This window comes from Oncorhynchus clarkii, chromosome 9 (genome assembly GCF_045791955.1).
Source record: "Oncorhynchus clarkii lewisi isolate Uvic-CL-2024 chromosome 9, UVic_Ocla_1.0, whole genome shotgun sequence".
NCBI lineage: Eukaryota > Metazoa > Chordata > Actinopteri > Salmoniformes > Salmonidae > Oncorhynchus > Oncorhynchus clarkii.
In genome coordinates, this window is record NC_092155.1 from 62281815 (window position 1) to 62304508 (window position 22694).

Sequence of the window (22694 nt, forward strand, 5' to 3'; positions counted from 1 at the left end):
CTCCTTTCAGCAGTTGATCTGGATGAATGCACTTGCGATGTTCACAAGTTGTCCAAGTAAAAATGCTCGCGCTCTCTCTCACTCTCTCTCTCTCTCTCTCCTTCTACAGTATCTCAGCGGGAGGGAGTGTATGTGTGTGTGTGTTCTGTTTATGGCCATTTGCTTGCTTCCTCACTGATTACAAAGTAATCAGATTACGTTACTGAGTTTGGCTAATCCAAAAGTTATGTTATTGATTACAATTTTGGACAGGTAATTGTGACAGTTAGAAAGTAACCTACCCAACCCAGTTGATAAACTCTGAAATTAATCAAGACACAGTCGTAACCTCTGGCTCAGCAACATTCTATGGCTGTAAGTAGTCATGTTGGAGCAACACATATGCCATGTAAATCACGGTTCTGACTCGATGGAGCACAGCTACGACCGGGAGTGACTTTTCGTAGCAGGTTAGGGGAGCATTTGAACTAACCTTTATCCTAAACTTAACCTGATTCTCCTAACCTGCCACGTTAATTCTCCTAACCTGCTACGAAAAAGTAACATCTAGTCAAAACCATAAATCACAGCTACTGAGTTCAAATAGCCTAATAATTGTAGAAATATCAATGTGTTAATATGATATCAATCAATATGATATAACAAGAATGATAATTCATGTTAATACTAATGCTCAATAATTATTGTCATCATAATATTCACCATTACAATGTAATATGGATTAGATTTTCCCAGATGTTCATAAATATTTCACCCATTTTATTCACTCTTGTATGCTGCATTTGAAGCTGATTTGAGTTTTGCGTTTTCCCATGAGAGAGAAGCTAAATGACTGCTCTGTGGGGAGGAAAGCCTGGACTGGTGGATACTGGATCAGAGCTAACATCAGTCGTTTGATGGGGCAGTCGTCACTAGTTACCACAAACCACAAGGCATAAACGACACCTATTTAAAAATGTATCTTCATAAATCAGATTTTGAACCCAACCACACTGTTAACCTTATGCCTAACCTTAAATTAAGGCCAATCTTTTTTTTTTACAATAAAGCTAATTTGACATTGTGGCTGTGGTAACCGCAATGTGTGCGTTGATTTACAGCTAGGTGAAGAACGTCAGTTGATATTCATTGGCTAGTGGGTAAATTTGAAATGCAACGCGCCTGCCTTGCTTCTTGTACACACTTCCAGGAGTTTAGCGTGAGATAACCCACACAAAATAATAACAAACTTGATCATCCAGTGCAAAAACAGAGGTCAAAACATTTGGCTGTGCAAAGATTTTTCTGTTTTGTCTGCCTTTTTTCATTAGTGTGGTGGACTCAAACGATATGTAGTGGCAGCTAACTTTAGCATGCTAGTAGCTAACTGTTAGCTGTACAGTAGTTTTTTAAAATTACACATCACCAGCAATGTTGGCTAGCTACTGTAGCCAGCTAACGTTAGCGTCTGAGCTAAATCTACTGTTGCTTTCCTTCCATCTAAATTGTATGTGCAGGTTTTAGCTAATTTGGGTGACTTATGTGGCAAATTTGGTTCGCTAATATTGGGAAATTGCATTTTTTTTATTTTGTATTCTGTGCTATTTTTTGGATTAGGAAAAGACAGTTGATCTGTTCATCATAGTTGGCTATGGTGAATGATCAGCCAGGGTTCACCACCACCAGACACTTTCGCCCATCCGCAATTAGCCCGGGGACGAGGTTATTCACCTATTGACATTTAGCAAACTTGTTTTCAGAGGTTTCTATGTGCCCTTATTTTTCTCAGAAGATGGACGCTCCTGTGTTAAACCTACACAGCTTGTTTGACAATCTGCGGTCTCATGTTGACATACTCAATGAGAGCATTGAACCCCGTAAGTAATTGTATTTAATTTGATTTGACATGGAGATTAATAGTATAGACAATGCTGGACAATATATATTCAAAGCTGCCACACCTTTATTGTGCATCTTCTCGTATCAGAGTTCATCCAGATGGCCCTCAACTTTGAGGACTGTCGTCGTAGATGGCTCAGGTTTGAGCAGGACCTAGGGTCCTGCAAGGAAGTGCTTGCCAAAGCATAAACTGAGAGGGGAGCCCTGGAAGTCAAACTCAAGCATGCTCGCAATCAAGTCGGCGTGGAGATCCGCAGGCGCCAGAAGGCAGAGGCTAACTGTGAGAAGTTGGTGTGTATTCACAGCAAGTCTAATTCATATTTTATTTTATTCTCGTCACTGGTACCCTCAGACTGGTTCACTCTTCTCTGAAGAAACTGTTGAATGGCTTTAAACAACTCCTCTCACCTTCCTTCTCCCTGCGTTCTGTTGTGTTACAGGACCGTCAAATCCAGCTGATTCGGGAGCTTCTGATCACTGAGGGCCCCAGCAACAGCCTCCAGCTGAATGAAGAGCAGCGTTCTGCTCTGGCTTTCCTCAACGCTCAATCTCAGGCAGCACGAGCCAACCTTAACACCAGAAAAAGTTAAGGATCCCTTGCTAGTGTCTTGCTCCTCTTCCAGAGTTTGAAAGCTTATCAAAGCATTTTCTGTTAACATATCAACATCTGAAGTGTTATAGTATTTCATTTTGTTTTCCATAGATTGCAGACCATAGATGAGTCTGCCTACATTTTATCAGACATCAGCTATGATAAAACGGATGACTCTCTGGTAAGCTTTTATCTTTGTCTTGTCTAAATTCTTGAGCCTCTGAATCATCAATTATGTTACTCATAGCCAAACCATTAGCAGGGAGAAGGGCTAAGACAACCAATACAATATGTAATTGAGACGATAATGTGCTATATACACTACATGACCAAAACAATGTGGACACCTGCTCATTGAACCGCTCATCCCAAAATCATGGGCATTAATATGGAGTTGGTCCCCCCCCTTTTTGCTGCTATAACAGCCTCCACACTTCTGGGAAGGCTTTCCACTAGATATTGGAACATTGCTGCGGGGACTTGCTTCCATTCAGCCACAAGAGCATTAGTGAGGTCTGGCACTGATATTGGGCGATTAGGCCTGGCTCGCAGTTGGCGTTACAATTCATCCCAAAGGTGTTCGTTGGGTTTGAAGTCAGGGCTCTGTGTAGGCCGGTCAAGTTTTTCCACACCGATCGCAACAAACCATTTCTGTATGGGCCTTGCTTTGTGCATGGGGGCATTGTCATTCTGAAACAGGAAAGGGCCTTCGCCCAAACTGTTGCCACGAAGTTGGAAGCACAGAATGTCGTGTGCTGTAGTGTTAAGATTTCCCTTCACTGGAACTAAGGGGCCTAGCCCGAATCATGGAAAAACAGCCCCAGACCATTATTCCTCCTTATCCAAACTTTACATTTGGCACTATGCATTTAGGCAGGTAGCGTTCTCCTGGCATCCGCCAAACCCCGATTAGTCTGTCCGACTGCCAGATGGTGAAGGGTTCATCACTGCGTTTCCACTGCTCCAGAGTCCAATGTCGGCGAGCTTTACACCACTCCAGCCATCACTTGGCATTGCGCATGGTGATCTTAGGCTTGTGTGCGGCTGCTCGGCCATGGAAACCCGTTTCTTGAAGCACCCGACAAACAGTTATTGTGCTGATGTTGCTTCCAGAGGCAGTTTGGAATTTGGCAGTGAGTGTTGCAACCGAGGACAGACTATTTTTACGTGTTACACACTAGGTGGTCCCGTTCTGTGAGCTTGTGTGCCTACCACTTCGCGGCTGAGCCGTTGTTACTTCTATACGTTTCCACTTCACAATAACTGGGGCAGCTCTAGCAGGGCAGAAATTTGACGAACGGACTTGTTGGAAAGGTGGAATCCTATGACGGTGCCACATTAAGTCACTGAGTTCTTCAGTAAGGCCATTCTACTGCAAATGTTTGTCTATGGAGATTGCATGGCTGTGTTTTCAATTTTAGACACCTGTCAGCAACGGGTGTAGCTGAAGTAGCCTAATCCACTAATTTGAATACTTTTGTGTGTGTGTGTGTGTATATAGTGTATTTGCAATAATGAACCCGGTCCGTTCGTTTGATTAACCATTCCAGGACTGGGACTCATCCATCATGAGAACTGTGCGGCTGAAGAAACGTGAAAAAAGGGTAAACAAAGTGTATTGGATGCAAAATATTTGCCAGACATTTCTTGAACATCTATGTGTGGGGTTTTTAAGATGTTAGCCCTCTTCATTACAGCGCTCTACCCCTAGAAATTTCACTGATGGCCCCCCAAGTGCTTCCAAAGGGTCTCGATCAACAGGCAGAACGTCTGAGAAGGTAAAGATTTTAGTTTAATTTCTATAGATAACTGAGAGCTGTTACTCAATATACTGTTGAAGTTTACAGTGACTTGACTGATGTTATGTTTAATGGTTGTAGGGAAATGAGTCTCTTGTGGCCAAGACCACAGTGACCGTGCCTGCTGACGGAGGACCCATCGAAGCCGTCTCTACTATTGAGGCTGTTCCCTACTGGAGCCGGAGCAGGAGAAAAACTGGTAAGAGCTTTTACTCATTTACTGTGGATTTGATCAACTTTAAAAAGGAGGATTGTATTTTACTCAGAGTTAGTATTGTATGTTGAAGCATGATAGGATATTCAGTTGGAAAGATGCAGGCAGCTAGACTATATTAGTTTATCCTTGACAATGTGACAAATGTATGTTCATAACTCATCAGAACTGCATTGTCAGACTCTGATCTGTATTTTACCTTTGTCTGTCTGTCTGTCCTGTCTAGCTACACTGGAGTGGGACTCTGAGTCAGTCAAGTCTGAGGATGTCATGCCCAACCGGCCAGAGAGCGACAGCAGGCCTCAGGAACCCAGCACACCCCAGGGCAACGGGAGTGTCCGTAATCACAAATTTGTCTCCAAAGCGGTAGGAATGTAATTTGTTTTCAGACAGAGAGGGTTAATGCATGGGTGACTTGAGATTAATTTAGCAAGGCAGAAAATGTTGGTTCTTATTTTCGAGTTAAAATCTTTATTCTACCGCATGCACAGGTAATCAAGCCTGAGTCGTGTGTGCCTTGTGGCAAGAGGATCAAGTTTGCGAAGATCTCCCTGAAGTGTCGTGACTGCAGACTGGTCACCCACCCAGAGTGTCGTGAACGCTGTCCCCTGCCATGCATCCCCATCTTGGGTGGCACTCTTGTCAAAATTGGAGAGGTAAGGGGAAAATTCCATTGTACTTCTCTGCTTGTATTCCAATACTTTTATTCTGATGTAAATCTGTTTTTCTTCAAAGATCTCTTGAGTTTAGTTCAGTGGGATAAACATTCTCTTTTACTTTTATTTCCTTCCCAGGGCACACTTGCAGACTACGTCTCCCATGTCCAATCTCCCATGATTCCCTCTTTGGTGGTGCACTGTGTCAATGAGATTGAGCAGAGGGGCCTACATGAGGTGAGTGTTTTTGTCTCAATCTCACACTGGGCTGAATCATTACTGCCTTTTATGGCTTAGTTTGGGCGGCAGGTAGCCTAGTGGTTAGAGCGTTGGGCCAGTAACCGAAAGGTTGCTAGATCAAATCCCAGAGATGACAAGGCAAAAAAAATCTGTCGTTCTGCCCCTGAACAAGGCAGTTAACCCACTGTTTCTAGGCCGTAATTGTAAATAAGAATTTGTTCTTAACTGACTTGCCTAGTTAAATAAAGGTTAAATATAATAAAAACAATTAGTTTATACAGTAGAATTTATAGCTTCTGTGTTTCATGCTTTAAGACTCTATAAATGAGCACAGTTTCACCATGCTCTTTCTTTTCACTCCCAGACCGGCCTCTATCGGCTGTCTGGTTCTGACCTCACAGTGAAGGAACTGAAGGAGAAGTTCTTGCGAGAGAAGACTGTCCCGCTGCTCAGCAAGGTGGAAGATATCCACTGCATCACTGGCTGGCGGCCTCAAGGACTTCCTCAGGAACCTCAAAGAGCCCCTCCTTACTTTTTGCCTCAACCGCACCTTCATGGAGGCTGCAGGTAGGTGTTGGCTCTATAGCGATAAAGCAACTTTATCAGTCTCTGTGGTTTGTTCGGCCAGTGGTCGACTGAATAAAGGTGTCTTTTCGTTGTTTTGCATAGCCATTTTGTGTTGGGGCACGCTGAATGTTTTGGTTAGTAATAGTTCATGTGGTATATTTCAGTGTTCCTTCATGGTATTCTTAGTCACCAGTAACTATAGTTACTAAGTCTATGCAATGTCACATTCTTCCTCTACAGTAAAAAACATTTTTTCCCTGCTACTCAACTTCTGTGATCTCTACATTGCACTCTTTGTCCTCAGAGCTTGTGGATGAGGATAACAGCATTGCCCTGATGTACCAGACCATCAGTGACCTGCCACAGGCCAACAGAGCCACCCTGGCCTTCATGGCCATTCATCTCCAGAGGTGAGCATCTGCTGTGCATTTAACTATGAGCTCTGCTTACTCACTTAATTGTATATGAACAACCAAGCCTTTCTTGACATGTCTTGTAGAAAGAGGCCATGCTTGTTGCATTCTGTGACAGGTGTTTTTCCCTACATCCTTATTGACCACCATAAACTCTTTCAGGGTCACCCAAAGCCTGGACACTAAGATGGACATCCCCAATCTGGCACGGGTGTTTGGGCCTACTATCGTTGGCCATGCAGTGCCTGACCCAGAGCCCATGACAATCATACAGGACACCAAACGCCAGCCCAAGGTAAGACACATTACAACAACACAGCTCTTGTTTTAAGTCGCAGTATTTCTTCACAAAAACACATGGGCTGCAAAAATGACATGATTGCCATTTTTGTTCAAAAACAATGTCTTAGTCTTGCAAGTTGTTAGATCTGTTTTGCCTGCTTGGAAGATGACGACGCAATAGGCTGTAATTCGTTTCAATTCAATACAACTGTATTTTTCCCCTCATGAGTAATTTATAGTAGTTATTGTTTTTCTATTGTTACCCAGGTTATTGAGCGTCTGCTGGGCCTGCCGGTGGAGTACTGGAGCCAGTTCATGATGGTGGACCTTGACCAGCTGCAACCTGATCACATGATCATCAAGAACGCTAACTATTATACCCCTGACCAGAAAGGTGAGCGAGTGCATGAGTCTAGCAAAGCGTTATCTCGTCAACCCAAAACCAAATCTCTAGTAATGCACCGACATGACATTTTTGGCCGATTCCGATATTTTAAATTTTTGCGGCGTTTTAAACATTTTAGTACAGTTAAATAGTTAACACACTCACATGGATGCAGTGATCTAAGGCACTCCATCTCAGTGCAAGAGGTGTCACAACAGTCCCTGGTTCGATTCCAGGCTGTATCACATCCGGCCATGATTGGGAGTCCCATAGGGAGGCACAGAATTGGCCCAGCGTCTCTGGGTTTGGCCAGGGTAGGCCGTCATTGTAAATAAGAATTTGTTTTTAACTGACTTGCCTAGTTAAATAAAAGGTTACACACACCACCACATTGACCAAAAAGTTATTTTGTTGGCATTTACATATGTCCCCATTACCAGTAAAACATAATCAAAACCTATTTCTTTCACTTACTTGCTGTGCTGTTTCGTTGTTCATTTGTTTCCTTGTCAACCAGGATTTGTATGGAACGCCGTTTGGGTCTTCGTGTGTCAAAAAACATGCATGTCAAATAAGCTTGTTGACCAGTCAGGACCTGAATATGACTGCACGTCACATCATTTAACGCGTTCATTCATTTTTAAGTAGTTAGTGCAATCAATGTGTAATATCTCTCATATTTCATATGTCACAACGATTCATCGATGCGTATTTTATGGTGCTGTTAAAGTTGTCTCGCGCACCTACAGTGCTGGTCAGAAAGAAAAGCTAGCTAGTTCATGGATGCAAACAATGTTCTTCCCCAAAAACATAGCAAAACTAAATCTGTTTTAGTTGAAGTCGGAGGTTTACATACACTTAGGTTGGTGTTTTTCAACCACTTCACAAATTTCTTGTTAACAAACTATAGTTTTGGCAAGTCGGTTAGGACATCCACTTTGTGCATGACAAGTATTTTTTCCAACAATTGTTTACAGACAGATTATTTCACTTATAATTCACTGTATCACAATTCCAGTGGGTCAGAAGTTTACATACACTAAGTTGGCTGTGCCTTGAAAAATCTTTGAAATTGCCAGAAAATGATGTCATGGCTTTAGAAGCTTCTGATAGGCTAATATACATCATTTGAGTCCATTGGAGGTATACCCGTGGATGTATTTCAAGGCCTACCTTCAAACTCAGTGCCTCTTTGCTTGACATCATGGGAAAATCAAAAGAAATCAGCCAAGAACTCAGAAAACAAATTGTAGACCTCTGGTACATCCTTGAGAGCAATTTCCAAACACCTGAAGGTACCACGTTCATCTGTACAAACAATAGTATGTAAGTATAAACACCATGGGACCACACAGCTGCAAAAGCATCTATATCAAAGTAAAATGGTTTCACATCGACATGCCCTGAAAGGATGCTCAGCAAGGAAGAAGCCACAACTCCAAAACCGCCATAAAAAAGCCAGACTACAGTTTACAACTGCACATGGGGACAAAGATTGTACTTTTTGGAGAAATGTCCTCTGGTCTGATGAAACAAAAATAGAACTGTTTGGCCATAATGACCATCGTTATATTATTAGGAAAAGGGGGAGGCTTACAAGCCGAAGAGCACCATCCCAACCGTGAAGCACGAGGTTGGCAGCATCATGTTGTGGGGGTGCTTTGCTGCAGGAGGGACTGGTGCACTTCACAAAATAGATGGCATCATGAGGCAGGACAATTATGTGTATATATTCAAGCAACATCTCAAAACATCAGTTTGGTTGCAAATGGGTCTTCCAAATGGACAATGACCCAAGCATACTTCCCAAAGTTGTGGCAAAATGGCTTAAGGACAACAGTCAAGGTATTGGAGTGGCCATCACAAAGCCCGGACCTCAATCCCATAGAACATTTCTGGGCAGAACTGAAAAAGCGTGTACGAGCAAGGAGGCCTACAAACCTGACTCAGTTACACCAGCTCTGTCAGGAGGAATGGGCCAAAATTCACACAATTTATTCTTAAATAGTGGTGATCCAAACTGACCTAAGACAGGGAATTTTTACTTGGATTAAATGTCAGGAATTGTGAAACTGAGTTTAAATGTATTTTGCTTATGTGTATGTAAACTTCTGACTTCAACTGTATATAGCTAGGGGTCATCATCTAAAATAATCCTTATATAAGACAGTTATTTTTGATTTAATGGTGGTCGGACCTATCTATGTGAAGCTAGCCACAATAGTGGACTTTGCGATTAGCTTTCAAAATAAAAGTATTTCATTGACAGTGATGCAAATTAATACGAATAGATCAGGTTGCAATGTTATATAAAATCAACAAAACACAATCAAAAGACAATTTGTTAATTTGACAAATCTGTTGAAATCACACTGTATAGTACTTTAGAATTCCATTGGGGGCATACTTATTTCACTGTACAGCCTTTCCTATGGATTGTGGATCAATGACATGGGTTATCAGTCAGCTCATATTGTGGGACTCTGAAACAACTGTGAATTGAGCCACATGTATTGTCATCCTATGTGTATTGAAAACTGTTCCAGAAGAAAAACAATACTGCATTGATGTTTTGGAGTCTGATAACTCTGAGGAGGACATTGGGAAAACATATCTTGGGTATTGAGTAGACTGATACCTAAGGATTGGGGATCATTGAGGTAAAGCTGTACAGTACAATATAAAAGTCAGTACACACAATAGGCTGACTGGGTAGGTGATTTCACACAGTCCTGCGATAAGAGCTACAATGCTAATATTTGCGATGCAGCTAGCTGGCTGCTTATAACGTTAGCTTTGGGCAACAGGGTTAAGTAGCTGGCTAGCTATGTATTTTCATGAACTGAAGTTCAATTTCAATAGGTCGAACAACAAGTAGCTACCTAGCTAATACTTACTCACAAGGATTCCTAAATCATTGCAAAAAATAATGAAAATGACTGCAGTTTTTACTGGTCATTGTTTTCAGGCTGGTTGCATTGGTGCTAGCTAGGTACCAAGCTACCCCAGAAGTTGCAGTCAAACAAATAATGCTTTATTACCAACGCGGTATTGTAAACACATCGTTTGTGGCCGGTGTTTGCTTGTTTACAGGCTTTTTTTTTTTTTTTTTGTACAGCTTTGACAGTGCTACTAATAGTGGTGGCGCTTGGCTTGCACGTGCAAATTCAGAACACACAACATTCTATAATAGAACTGTGTTATTTGACGTGTCAAATTAAAAGCTTATTTAACGTGTCAAATAGTGTTATTTGACATGTATATTTTTCAACACGCAAATACCCAAATGGCGTTCCATAGTTGTTCGTGAAGCTATTACTGTGTAACTCTGGTAGGAAAACATCTGAAAAATAGCACACTTGGTAGTGTGTACTGGTGCTCGACCAGTCACGAAAGCCAACATCACCCACGACAGAGAACGGTTGATTTTCAAGGGCAATGAATTCCATTATATTGGCTTTAATGGATTTCGCCTTTGAGTTGTCTCGCTGAAATTGTCTTACTCTTTCAAATGACTGCTCGATCCACACAGCAGACATTGTGGGCTAGGTTAGAAATGCTGTGTGCCGTCATTACGTCATGTTTTACATAGGTATGCACGTCAGCTTTGACATCGGTTTTGCACATCACCGTTAAACTAGACATCGGGGCGATACCAATGTTGGCATTTTTAGCTAATTTCGGCCGATTCCAATATGTTCACCGATATAGGATGCATCCCTACAAATCTCTATTAGGTTCTTGTTATTATGTTGAAGATTTAAGGATTTTTATTTATTTATAAGAACTAATGAAAATATACAGCTTGGTAATGAACTGTGGTAATGTGACTAATGTTGACTGTGTTAATATTGTTCAAGTGAGCATGCTGGGTCCCCTCACAACTCCAGAGCCACCAGATGAACAAAACCCCGTCCTCCAGCTCCTTGGGTCAACGCATGAGGTCCACCCTGAGCAAGACCACGCCCAAGTAAGCACTCTGTGCTGTCATGCATTTAAATTATTCAGCATTTTGTGTTGTAGGTCACTGCAATGTGTATGAAGATCCTGTCTGAAGGACTTGAGTTGTCACTAGTCTCGAAGCAAACACCATTGGTCTATAAACCTGACAGTCTGGAGTACATTTTCACCTAATTATCAGCTTGTGAATGACATGAGTACATTTTTCACCCAAGTCTTAATTCACTTCCTTATAACTTTGGTTTCTGTTGACTAATGCTAATACTGCCTGACTAATATGTGTGTGGTGTTATAACTTTCAGATTTGGGAGTAAGAGTAAGTCTGCTGTGGTAGTGGGATTCCCCAGTTGCCCAGGAAACTTCTTTGCATCTCCGCTCCTCAAGTAAATCCAAAGCAGCCGCAGGGCAGCTCTATTCACCTAATGGGAAATAAATGCAATACCTAGCAATAGATTGATAAACTTATTTTTTACAATTTTACACAAGACTGAGACTAATGCTTCCACAGATGCTGTAAACACCTATTTTGTGTTTTTATATTTCAAAATGCTACGGTTTTAGTATGTAACAGGATATTTTTCCAACCAAAGGGGAAGGTCTCTTTTGGAGCTCTGATTTAAAAAAAGAAAATGAAAAAAAAGATTAAATGTTAAATCAAGATTTAACATAACCTCAGGCAATGAAACCTACTAGGTTTGTAGATACAATGAGGTTTGCAGTATCTTTCTGTGATTTATTTACAAAGAATGTTGAACATTGGTTGAGAATACGCACGTCTGAAATTTGGCAGGTGATTGTCTTATATCTAACACGCAATTTAACTTGCACATTACCAGTTAGAAAACAACATTCCATAGAGCTTTTTATGCCGAACTTGAATGGAGTTATTATTGCATGTGGCATTTTTAAAAATATTTTCCTGTTAATTTATATAATCACCTTTTGTAACGTCTACATGCTTAAGCAGTTTGATTGTACATGTTTCACTCAATTTGTCTTTTACATACTCAAGACTAGCCACAGTGTAGTAATATTAATTTGGCACATTTGATAAATGTCTGCAGCATTCTTTAGCAATAATCAACTAACTTTAAGGTAACCATGCAGCTGTATGCTTGGTGACTTGAGCAAATTTTGCAACTTGAGGATACATTTGAAAGAAATTCACCTTCCTTTGTTTCCTTTCCTGAGTGTTCTAAAAATATAACTTACAGTATTGGCCAATATGACTCTGTTTGCACAATGGGAGGTTGGTTCTGACTAATGTTCTGCACCTCTAACTGCATAAAACGCTTGAATGCTGCATCAGAGAACCAGAGTGTAGAAATGGTGGCATTTCAACAAAATGTCAAATTTGCTTTGATCAAAGATTTTTGTGGACCAGTATTTAAAATTGTCTTTGTTTCATTATTGCATTTTCTGGTATTGCTGAAAACTTGAACAAAAGCACATGATGGTATACAGATCATTTTGAAGGCAGCAGGGGACCTGTCAGGTCTCTGCTCTACAATGTGTTCTGTTACGCCAATCTTGACACTAGCTCCCAGGAAGGGAAAATGTAATTCTACGGTGTTAGGAATGAATTGGTCCTAGATGACATGCACAGAAACTGTACAAGTAGGTCTACTGCATGAACTGCCTGGAATGGTAGTGTTGAGAAATTGTAAAGAGCATATGAATTTGCCTATGAACATAACAGTCAGCTATTGCACAGCAATTGCATGAAAAGGAGTTTATATCAAAGCATTTGTTCCACATTTAGAATGTCTGTCAAGACTGGGTGTTCTCTGAACAATATGTTTCATACAATGAAGTTTCGGTGTGTGTGCTTCAAATGAGAGACTGTTGGAGAGAACCAGCACACTGGGTGCTTGATGATTAGTGGTCCTCTTCAGAAAGTTTCCCCTTGAGCCAGAACATCCTATTAGAAAGTGTGCAACATCAGAACTCGGGAATTGGCCAGAGGAGTGTTCTGGAAGGCAGTCTGAACCCCGCTTCTCCAGGATGGGAATGCCACTAACGTGACGCAGCAGGAACCAGACAAACAGAGGAGATGGCATACTGGGGACCCTTCATCACAGACAAAGTAGAGCCAGAGTCCAGACCACTGCAGTATCTCCCCAAGGTAGTTAGGGTGCTGGCTGTCGCCCCACAGCCAGCTCTGGATGAACTTTCCCTGGGGAGGCTGGATTGAGGCTATTCCCTGGGTAAATGAATATACTATAAAATGAAGATACAAATACAGGAAGTTAATTCAATGTTTTGAGAGTGGTCGTGACTCATGTTTACAGCACTTTGTAGTGAGAATACTTCCCCACTGCATCCATGAAGATTATAAAAAGGTCAACCTCCCCTAAGGAAGCCCACCAGGCTGACTCACAGCATTATCTGGGTTCCCTTTGAAGAGCCACTTGTGATGGCCTCTGTGACAAAGCCACGGCTCCATATCCCCCAGCCCAGATAGTCCCTCAGGCCCAAGGGCTCATCTCGCTGCTCACTGTTCAGCATGAGGGTGGGCGAGCGCGTCAAACACCCAGACAACTGAAAGGTAGAGGAATAAATAATTGACTGAACCATTGGTAGAATAGATCAAAGATGTCTAAATAATATTTGTACACGTCAAGATTATGCACCTACTCAACAAGACATTCACCTGGGACCAAAATAGAAGAAAACATTTGCAAAAGAGTACTGTATACTATCAGTGTGCAATGTTAACACTAATTTATGTTCTCTCCCATTTGGGCACAACCCTGATATCAGTGGCTATCCTAATATCACACATTTTTAAGGAGCAAATAAGACTGAGCAGTGAGTTAAAGTGGATTCTCTAATGGGCTACATCGGGTTGCTTAAGGATGATGGAAATCACTGCTACTGTGGCTGAGTGAGAAAAATAAAAGACGGTGACCATTATGATTCAAAGTACCTTGAACATTCCAGTACACAAAGAATATCCCTGGGCTGTCTCGCATGGTTAAACCTGCGATCCTGGCCGTCCTTCACGATCCGCATGAAAAGGAATGTTCCAAGCCTGCAGAGGTTAGAACATGAGTACCGTTGTCACATTATCCACAGCATTATTCATTAACCCAACCATAATCACTCACAACCATAAAGGGTTCTGCAACACTGTGTTGGCCCAAGCCTTAGCCTTGGCTAAGACTGCTGAACTGATACACAACTTTGTTGAATGAAAAGCAGCAGAGAACACTAAAGCTCTGCAGGTGTTTATACCTGTTTGTTCTTCTCCACTGATGGGATTGGATATTAGATCACAGGAGGCTGCTGAGGGGAGGATGGCTCATAATAATGGCTGTAATAGAGTGAATGGAATGGTATCAAACACATGGAAACTATGTGTTTGAAAGTGATATCATTCCATTAATTCCTTTCCAGCTATTACTATGAGCCTGTCCCCCCCAATTAAGGTGCCACTGGCCGCCTGTGCACTAGATTGGAAACCTTTTCACCCCGACTCTGTCAAGCTTACATTTACTCCCCATGCTGTTACCAATCCAGTCTGCACATTTTGCCTTAAATGACAAGAGTCCCTCCCCAATAGCGACTCAGGTGGGCAAGTAATATAAATGTGCCAGACCCTAAAAAATAGACGTTTCGCAGTAAGGCGTGTTCAATTAATATTTTACCCAGTAGCCTACAGACATTGACAATTAGCTCCAAAGTTCAAGGGTAAAACTTTCGATGAGCACATACAGAGCAGAGGAGCAGCACAAGAAGACAAGTTAAAGAAGCTTGTCAAGAAATGCAATTAATTTGTTGCATTGACAAGGAATGCCCATTCAGTGTCTACAGGTAAGTTGCAGCGTTTTACATAACTAACTGTAAAGTAAATAGCTAATTCTGAATGGCACATACTGTCCTATCAGTTTTAACTTGCATTTTGACAGTTCATATGTAGACAGATCTGTTGTAACATATTATACTAGAATAAGGCAAAAGCCAACAACAATTGTCACATGCAATTGTCAAAATGCATGGGCCTACATGACTGTTGTTTTTTGGTTTAAGGCAATTCCATGGTAACAGTGGTACAGTATGTTACAATATTGCTACGCCATTTTTGTCGATAAAACATCTGCTATGGTTATGGACAATTCCACGATAACAGAGTGATGCTGATACACCCCGATGTTTTCACTTTAAAATGTATACCAAACAAAAAAGAATGATTGTACATAGTTGTTTAACTTTGCAATGATTACTTTTAACAATTTCAACTGAACCTCTTGCAAAAACACATTTACTTTAAGAACAGTGCAGATCTAAAGTTTGGTAACAGAATGACAGTTTGTGTAATCATAGGGTTACCAAACTTTGCATCAAAACAAAAAAAAATGACACATGCAATAATAACTCAGTTCAAGGCTATCATAAAATGTTATGACAGAATGATGGCAAACTGTCATTATTAAATCAAATGTATTTATATAGCCTTTCGTACATCAGCTGATATCTCAAAGTGCTGTACAGAAACCCAGCCTAAAACCCCAAACAGCAAGCAATGCAGGTGTAGAATTTGTAAATGTGTTTTTGTAAATTTTCCCGTGGAAATTGTTAAACGTAGTCATTGTGCATATTTGTTTAGTTTGTTTAACTTTGCAATAATTACTTTTTGTTTGGTATACATTTTAAAGTAAACATCTGAGTTTCAGCATCACTCTTATCGTAGAATTTCCCTTTACCATAGCAAATGTTTGATGATCGACAAAGGGCGTAACAATATTGCATTGGTAAAATTGTAACATTGATCTACTGTACAAAGTTAAGTCGGGTGAGCTACAGAGTAACAATTTGTGGTAAACATATCACGATACAAATTGACCAAATTTCGCGCTACAATGTGACAATTTGTGGCAAATCATCTTGGACTTTGGATCATTGCTTTAGCATTCTTATTTATAGAGGCTTGCAAGGGTGACTAAATCAGTTGGTGGTTATGTTGAAGTAAACTGGGGTGTATTCATTACCTCTTGCAACGGAAACCGTTTAAATAAGTGGTTTTGTAACATTGATATTCATCAGATACAAAATGCTATACTTTCATTAATGAAAAAAAAAGCCTAATTCCATTGCAAACATTTTGTTTGACCGCATTATTGTTTATTTAGAATAGGCCTATGCCCAAACCTAATAGATTCGATTACTTATTCAACCAATGGTTGAAATCGTAGCGATTCCCTGCCAACACGCCTCGGCGTGAATTGGTATGCTTCAAATCAACATGTTATATACCTGCTAAATCATAAAACTTCTCTGTTTTGAGAGCTCCTGATATGGCCCATCCAGTCCACTGGATTCTCAGGTCTGTAGCTGCACATTTTGCTATCTTACTCCCTTATCAGGTCCAGTAAATTATATAATATCAAATGGTATTCTGACATCGGACCAGCCCCACTATCTTGAAACAGTCCTGTGTAAAGTTCACGTCCATAATATGTAGGCGTGGCCAACGACAATTTGATAAGACATAGGCGGCGTCTTCTTCTTCTTTGGTGAGGTTTAACAACGGTTGGCATCCAATATGTTGCATTACGCCCCCAACTGAACTATAGTATAGCTCAATTACACTTTGTGATACAAAATCGTAAAATATAAATATATTTTAATTACCCTACCAACTAACTCTATACTCATTCAAACCCATCACCTTTACTTTAACCCAATCTTATCCTACCCCAGGCCAACGGCCTGAGAGGATTGGACACTACCACTCAGCACATGCTGTAACTCTTCTGAAGTAAAATCTCGTACTCCCAAATACTTTTCTGCAGCTGCCACCACAACATATTTTTTCTGTGATTTATGTTCAATTTCTGCAGTACAGTTGATTGACCATTGCTATGAACGCTAAGAAGCCAACCTTACTGAAGCATACTGTATATCGTTCATTGGTCTATCCCTCTGTGCTAAGCACAGATATCTACAGCAACATGTGCACCCCAACAGTTGACACAGCACTTTATCCACCAAAACAACACAATCCTCTATCCCATGCCCTCCTGCACACTTCCCACATCCTGGAATTTCCCTCATACACACTGCTGTGACACAACTATAAATGTTGCACCTGAAACAGTGCAGTGGATTCGCCACAAAAGCTTTAACAGGATAACTGATATGTCCTATCATGACCTTGTCGGGTAAAGACTCTGACTCAAAAGGACTGACAGTGACTCCTCTGTTTCACCACACTCACCACCGGGTCTGTGTCGCACCAAACGGTGGGCGTCACAAACACCAGGAATCTTCAACTTCACCTCCACACTAAACACTACACCAGAAATAGCTCATTTTAATGGTGCCCTGTTCCTAAGAGCAAAGCAAGAAACAGATCTTGACCCAAGATGTGTGACACGGAGCTCCCGCTAGTTCTGGTCAGAAGAAACACAAACAAATATAACAAGTCCACTACAGTTTACCTTCACTGATTCAACTGCACCCAACTCTTTTCCCACCAACCCTGAAACCACAAATGGATCCACCAAAAGGCAAGGATCCACTTTATCCAGAAATGTCACTCCTACTGGACCAAATGTATCTTTATCATAACCATATGCATCAATGCAAGGCTCGGGCTCCGAGCTCCTCACAACTCCTTCTACCCCTTCCATTTCATCCCCAGAACTCAAACTGCCATCCAGCTCCACCTGTTTGAATTTGACACCAATCTTCCTTGACAACCTCTCACTTGTTATTTCTAGCTTCAACTGATTCAAACCCATCCTTTGCCTCCCCAGATCTCCTCTCTCTTTCTCTCCAATCCTCTGCCCTTAACCAATTACCCGACTCCTTCTGAAAATATTCAACTTTTCCAAGCCAAAATCTATTTTTAACATCGAGAGAGACATGCTAAGCCCTGTACTCCCTCCTCTTCAAACTCAAGCCATCACCAGTTCACCTTCCTTCCTCCTAGGCTAATAATGCAATACATTAATCAGACATAGGTGTGCTAAAAACACTGGGAACACAGGGTGACCCCCGAGTGGCGCTGCGGTCCAAGGCACTGCATCTCAGTGCTAGAGGCGTCACTACAGACCCTGGTTCAATTCCAGGCTGTGATTGGGAGTCCCATAGGGTGGCACACTATTGGCCCAGCATTGTTAGGGTTTGGCTGGGGTAGGCTGTCATTGTAAATAAGAATTTGTTCTTAACTGACTTGCCTAGTTACATTTTTAAAATGTAGTCATTAAAACTGCCATACATGTTTGATGCACTTTTGATCTTGAGCTTAATAGGCATCCATCCCGACTAATGTCTTAACTTGTCTTTCCTCAACCTCTACATTTCCAGGGATAAAAAGCTCAGCACCAGGGAAAAGGAGAAATTATGGCAGAGGGCAATGGTCCAAAAGGAGGCACTGGGGTCTTTGCGAAAAGATTCCAAAGGCAGCTGAGCAGGGGCAAAGAGAAGGTATACAGTACTTTAACTTTCTCAGTATAATGCACAATATTATTAAGTTGTTTGAGGTTTGACATGTATAGTATTCCCTACTTTGTAGGTCTTGCAGAAGTTTGGAAAGACAGTGGAGACCAAAGATGAAATATTTGAACAATGCCTCCTAAATCTGAATGACCAACAGGTAGTCACCATGACAGTACAGTACTACACAGAGATCAGACCACACCATGTGTATGAACCTGTAACGACAACCTTAAACGGATATGTGATTTATATTCTATAGAAAAGGCCTGTAAATGTGCCCCAGTAAATCCCATAGATGTATGTATAGCCTACAGACAAGATGAGTCACTCTATAATCTCTGTTTGCAGATTGATGGGAACCGGTTATACAAGGACCTGAAGATTTACCTTAGTTCTGTCAAAGGTAAACATTTGTTCAGTCCGTCTATGTTGTAAATTAAACGTGATCTGTATGATGTTGTCCATAAATTGCATGGTTTTCTATAGCTTTAGCACCATCAGTAGTGCCCCAGTCTGATAACATGTGATCCATGCTGTCGACTTTCCACAGGAATGCGGGAAGCTTCAAAACGTCTTTCCCAGTCTCTGTATGGTGTCTATGAGCCGGACTGGGATGGAGAAGAGGACCTGGGGACCATTGTAGAGGTCAGTCATAGCACTGCTGTATTACTAAGAATGGCATGCATGACTGTTGATTATTATTATTATGCAAATGTCTGTATAAAAAAAACATACATTTTCTCCATATGCCAACAGGGTGAAGACCTCCTGTGGAATGATTATGAGGCGAAGCTGATAGATAAGGCACTTTGCACCATTGAGTCTTACATAAGCCAGTTCCCCGATGTCAGGGTAAGGATGGAAACACACACACACACACTCCCTAAATATTTGATCTCACACGGGCATTATTTCTTTCCTCCAACCTCCAGGAGAGGGTGGCCAAACGAGGCAGGAAGTTAGTCGACTATGATTCCTCCCGTCACCACTTGGAGGCGATGCAGAATGCTAAAAAGAAAGATGATGTCAAAATTGCCAAGGTCAGACAGACAAGATACTTAATCTACTTATTAATTTGCACAGCAATGATCATTTAAACAAAACTACAAACTCATCTCGTCATGGTGCTTCTCTCGGTACAGGCAGCTGAGGAGGTAAACAGAACCCAGATTGTCTTCGAGGACATCAACAGAGAGCTGAGGGATGAGCTCCCTACTCTCTATGACCGGTAACGAGTCAGAAGTCCGCACATAGCCAGATAGCAGAATGACAAATGCATCATCAGATCAAGTGTGTCAACAAAGAAAAAGTAGCGGACAATTTATATGAATAATGTTTTTTCTTCTCTTAATTTTGTTCCTGAAGTCGAATTGGATGCTATGTGTCAGTCTTCACAGCCATCTCAAATTTACGGGACACCTTCTTCAAGGAAATGACTACGGTATGTGCAGGTCATATTCTTCTCAATATCTGGGGTGGGAACACAGTGAAAAAAGCAGTTATCTAGGGCTTTGCTTTGGTTTATAAAAAACTTAACTGTTTTGTCAGCATTTAGGTAACAAAAGTCCTAGTTCTTTCAGTTTATATCTATTCTTAAACTGGTGTGTCCTCTCTTTCAGTCCAATAGTTATTTACAGAATGTGATGAAGGACCTGAAGGATCAGCATCCAGACAAGGTGTTTGTCGTCAAAGGGTTGAATCAGTAAGTTGGCTAGGATTTTACATCTCTCACCAGCCCTGTTTTTTTAAATTTATTAACTTTCCTCCCATTTTGAGTCTATCTATGAGCTGTGGTCTGGGATGAACAAAATAGTGAGTGTTACATAAAGCATAACGGTAATTAAACCAAAGTAAGCATATCAACATGTAGTCATCCTATCCCTCCTCTCACATATCTTTCAGGACTGGCTCTCTGAAGAGGCGATCTTTCATGTCCCCCAGGTCGTGGAGCGCTAGCTTCTCTGACTTCCATCAGAGTTATAGTCCGGGCAAGTCCGGCACCCTCACTAGAGACAGGTCCAGCTTCAGATCCCTTAGTAGTCCTCGCTATGATGAGTCATTAACCAGCACCCCTGCAGTCTCCCCACGGTCCCCACCTACTAAAGAGCCCTTTTCAGAGGCCCAAGACCTGGATGCAGACTCCACCCACAGTGAAGGCCCCACTGCAGAGAAGAAACCGGAATCTGAAAGCAGGGATAACACCACCACAAAAGGGGCTTCTGGCAGCGGCCAGAAGTCAGAAGAGAAACTGATGGAGGAAGAGAAGGATGTGAAAGAGGGAGAGCCTCCTTCAGACCAGCACTCCACCACCTCAAATAAGAAAGGAGAAGAAGAAGAAAGCTCTTCTGCGTTGACAGCGAGTACTTCCGATGTGACCAACTCCAATAACTCAGAGAACGTTGAGCTCCAGTCCTCGGCCATAGACACACCCCAGCTGACCATAGACAGCCCTGGGGCCCCTGAAGACTCTGGGGCCCATGGTGTGCAGAACGGAGCGGCTTCTGATGGCTCCGATGCTGACGTGCTTGTCCAAAAGGTGAGACACACGCAACCTTTAATGACCTCTCGTATGTAGTACATTTGATTTACATGCCGGTCTACTCTAATCAAGACAGGCAGTATAATAATGGGATTCCATCGACTGCTGCTAGACCATTTGGATCTACTGGTATATAACTTTTCTTTCCTTTCACTTCTAGGCAGCAAAATTACATATCCAGGAGCAAGAGGGTGCGAAAAATACTGTGGTTTAATGAAGGATCTCTGAGGAAAAGGTTGTTACTGTCTAAAGTAACTGTAATTGAGTTATTATATTGAGTTTCTTATTTCCTGAGTTAACTGTCAAAATGTTTTGTATTTGTTCACAGAACGAGTTATAGTAATTAGGGAGAGTGGATGAATACTGCACAAGGGAAAATAGGATCAATATGAAAAGCCTTCTCAATATTACTGGAGGGATATAAGAATATCTCCTGTTTCCACCTGCTGTCTAAGATCTGGAAGCTCTTGCTTGTGGACAATATACTTTCAATACAAACGTTTTGTTTTTTAATTAATATAATCAATGGTATGCCAATTTGTGCTTTGTTTAGGGTTGTGCCAGTATTCACCCAATAACTGTGAATTGTATTTTAATTTAATTGTAGAGAAACAGCAAGTTCACTAAATTGTACTTGACTCAATTTGACATTCAGCTTTGCAAAACTGTATCTCATTTCATAGAGCCCACAATGGAGGTGTCATAACCATAAAACCTAGCGGCCAAACAGGGAAATGGTTCCAATAATTTTTCCACCATACATTTTTTAGAAACACTTAAAATAAGGGCTGTGTTTCGTGTAGGCTTACCCTGGTGTGACATTTTTATAAGGTCCCCTTGTCCTAGAGAGATTTACACTGTTACACTGTCAATGTCATGCCAGGGTAAGCCTAAACTAAACACAGCCCTTATTGTAATTGTTTCTGAAATCCCCTATGGGAAAAATGAATGGTAGAAAAACCATTGGAACCATTTCCCTGTTTGACCGCTAGGCTTTATGGGTATTATGACTCATACTGTGTGACTCTATATAAGTTTGCTAAATTGCACCTGAAAAACTTGATTATTGATTAAACAAATAGCTTTTTATGATGTCTTGTTTAGTGTCACAGCTGTTAATTGAAAAACTAAAATCAAATGACTAAATCAAACAGTGGTGTAAAGTACTTAAGTAAAAATACTTTAAAGTACTACTTAAGTAGTTTTGGGGGGCATCTGTACTTTACTGTTTATATTTTTGACAACTTTTACTTTCACTTTATCACATTCCTGAAGAAAATAATGTATGTTTTACTCCATACATTTTCCCTGACACCCAAAAGGTACTTGTTACATTTTGAATGCTTAGCAGGATAGGAAAATGATCCAATTCACACACTTCTCAAGAGAACATCCCTTGCCATCTCTACTGTCTCTGATCTGGCAAACTCACTAAACACAAATACATCACTTGTAAATTATGTCTTGAGTGTTGGAGTGTGCCCCTGGCTATCCATAAATAAATAAAAACACAAATTGTGCCATCTGGTTTGTTTAATATTTGAAATGATTTATACTTTTACTTTTGATACTTAAGTAAACATTTGCTTTTGATACTTAAGTATATTTAAAAACAAATACTTTTAGACTTTACTCAAGTAGTATTTTACTGGGTGACTTTTACTTGAGTCATTTTCTATTAAGGTATCTTTACTTTCACTTTAGCATGACAATTGGGTACTTT

The 22694-nt window shown here is 41.1% G+C and overlaps 1 protein-coding gene and 2 pseudogenes across 1 annotated transcript; 2 read left to right on the forward strand and 1 right to left on the reverse strand.

Moving 5' to 3' along the window:
* Positions 1-1742: 1742 nt before the first annotated feature.
* On the forward strand, positions 1743-11580 carry LOC139416718 (rac GTPase-activating protein 1-like; annotated as a pseudogene).
* A 1297-nt stretch (positions 11581-12877) lies between these two features.
* On the reverse strand, positions 12878-16441 carry LOC139417591 (uncharacterized; annotated as a pseudogene).
* Positions 14687-21545, forward strand: LOC139417348 (bridging integrator 2-like). Its single transcript, XM_071166616.1, has 12 exons — positions 14687-14802; positions 18301-18420; positions 18509-18589; positions 18781-18835; positions 18983-19077; positions 19189-19284; positions 19365-19472; positions 19575-19660; positions 19798-19873; positions 20052-20134; positions 20335-20968; positions 21132-21545. Exons 2-12 carry the CDS (start codon positions 18337-18339, stop codon positions 21183-21185), a joined length of 1452 nt encoding a protein of 483 aa, XP_071022717.1. The 5' UTR covers positions 14687-14802; positions 18301-18336; the 3' UTR covers positions 21186-21545.
* The last annotated feature ends 1149 nt before the right edge of the window (positions 21546-22694 follow it).

Bases quoted from the DNA above. Each gene is read 5' to 3' on its own strand.
- LOC139417348 (XM_071166616.1), top strand. From the start codon at position 18,337: ATGGCAGAGGGCAATGGTCCAAAAGGAGGCACTGGGGTCTTTGCGAAA. The intron at 18,421-18,508 runs GTATACAGTACT...CCTACTTTGTAG, and splicing joins TGAGCAGGGGCAAAGAGAAG to GTCTTGCAGAAGTTTGGAAA. The intron at 19,661-19,797 runs GTAACGAGTCAG...TTGTTCCTGAAG, and splicing joins CTCCCTACTCTCTATGACCG to TCGAATTGGATGCTATGTGT.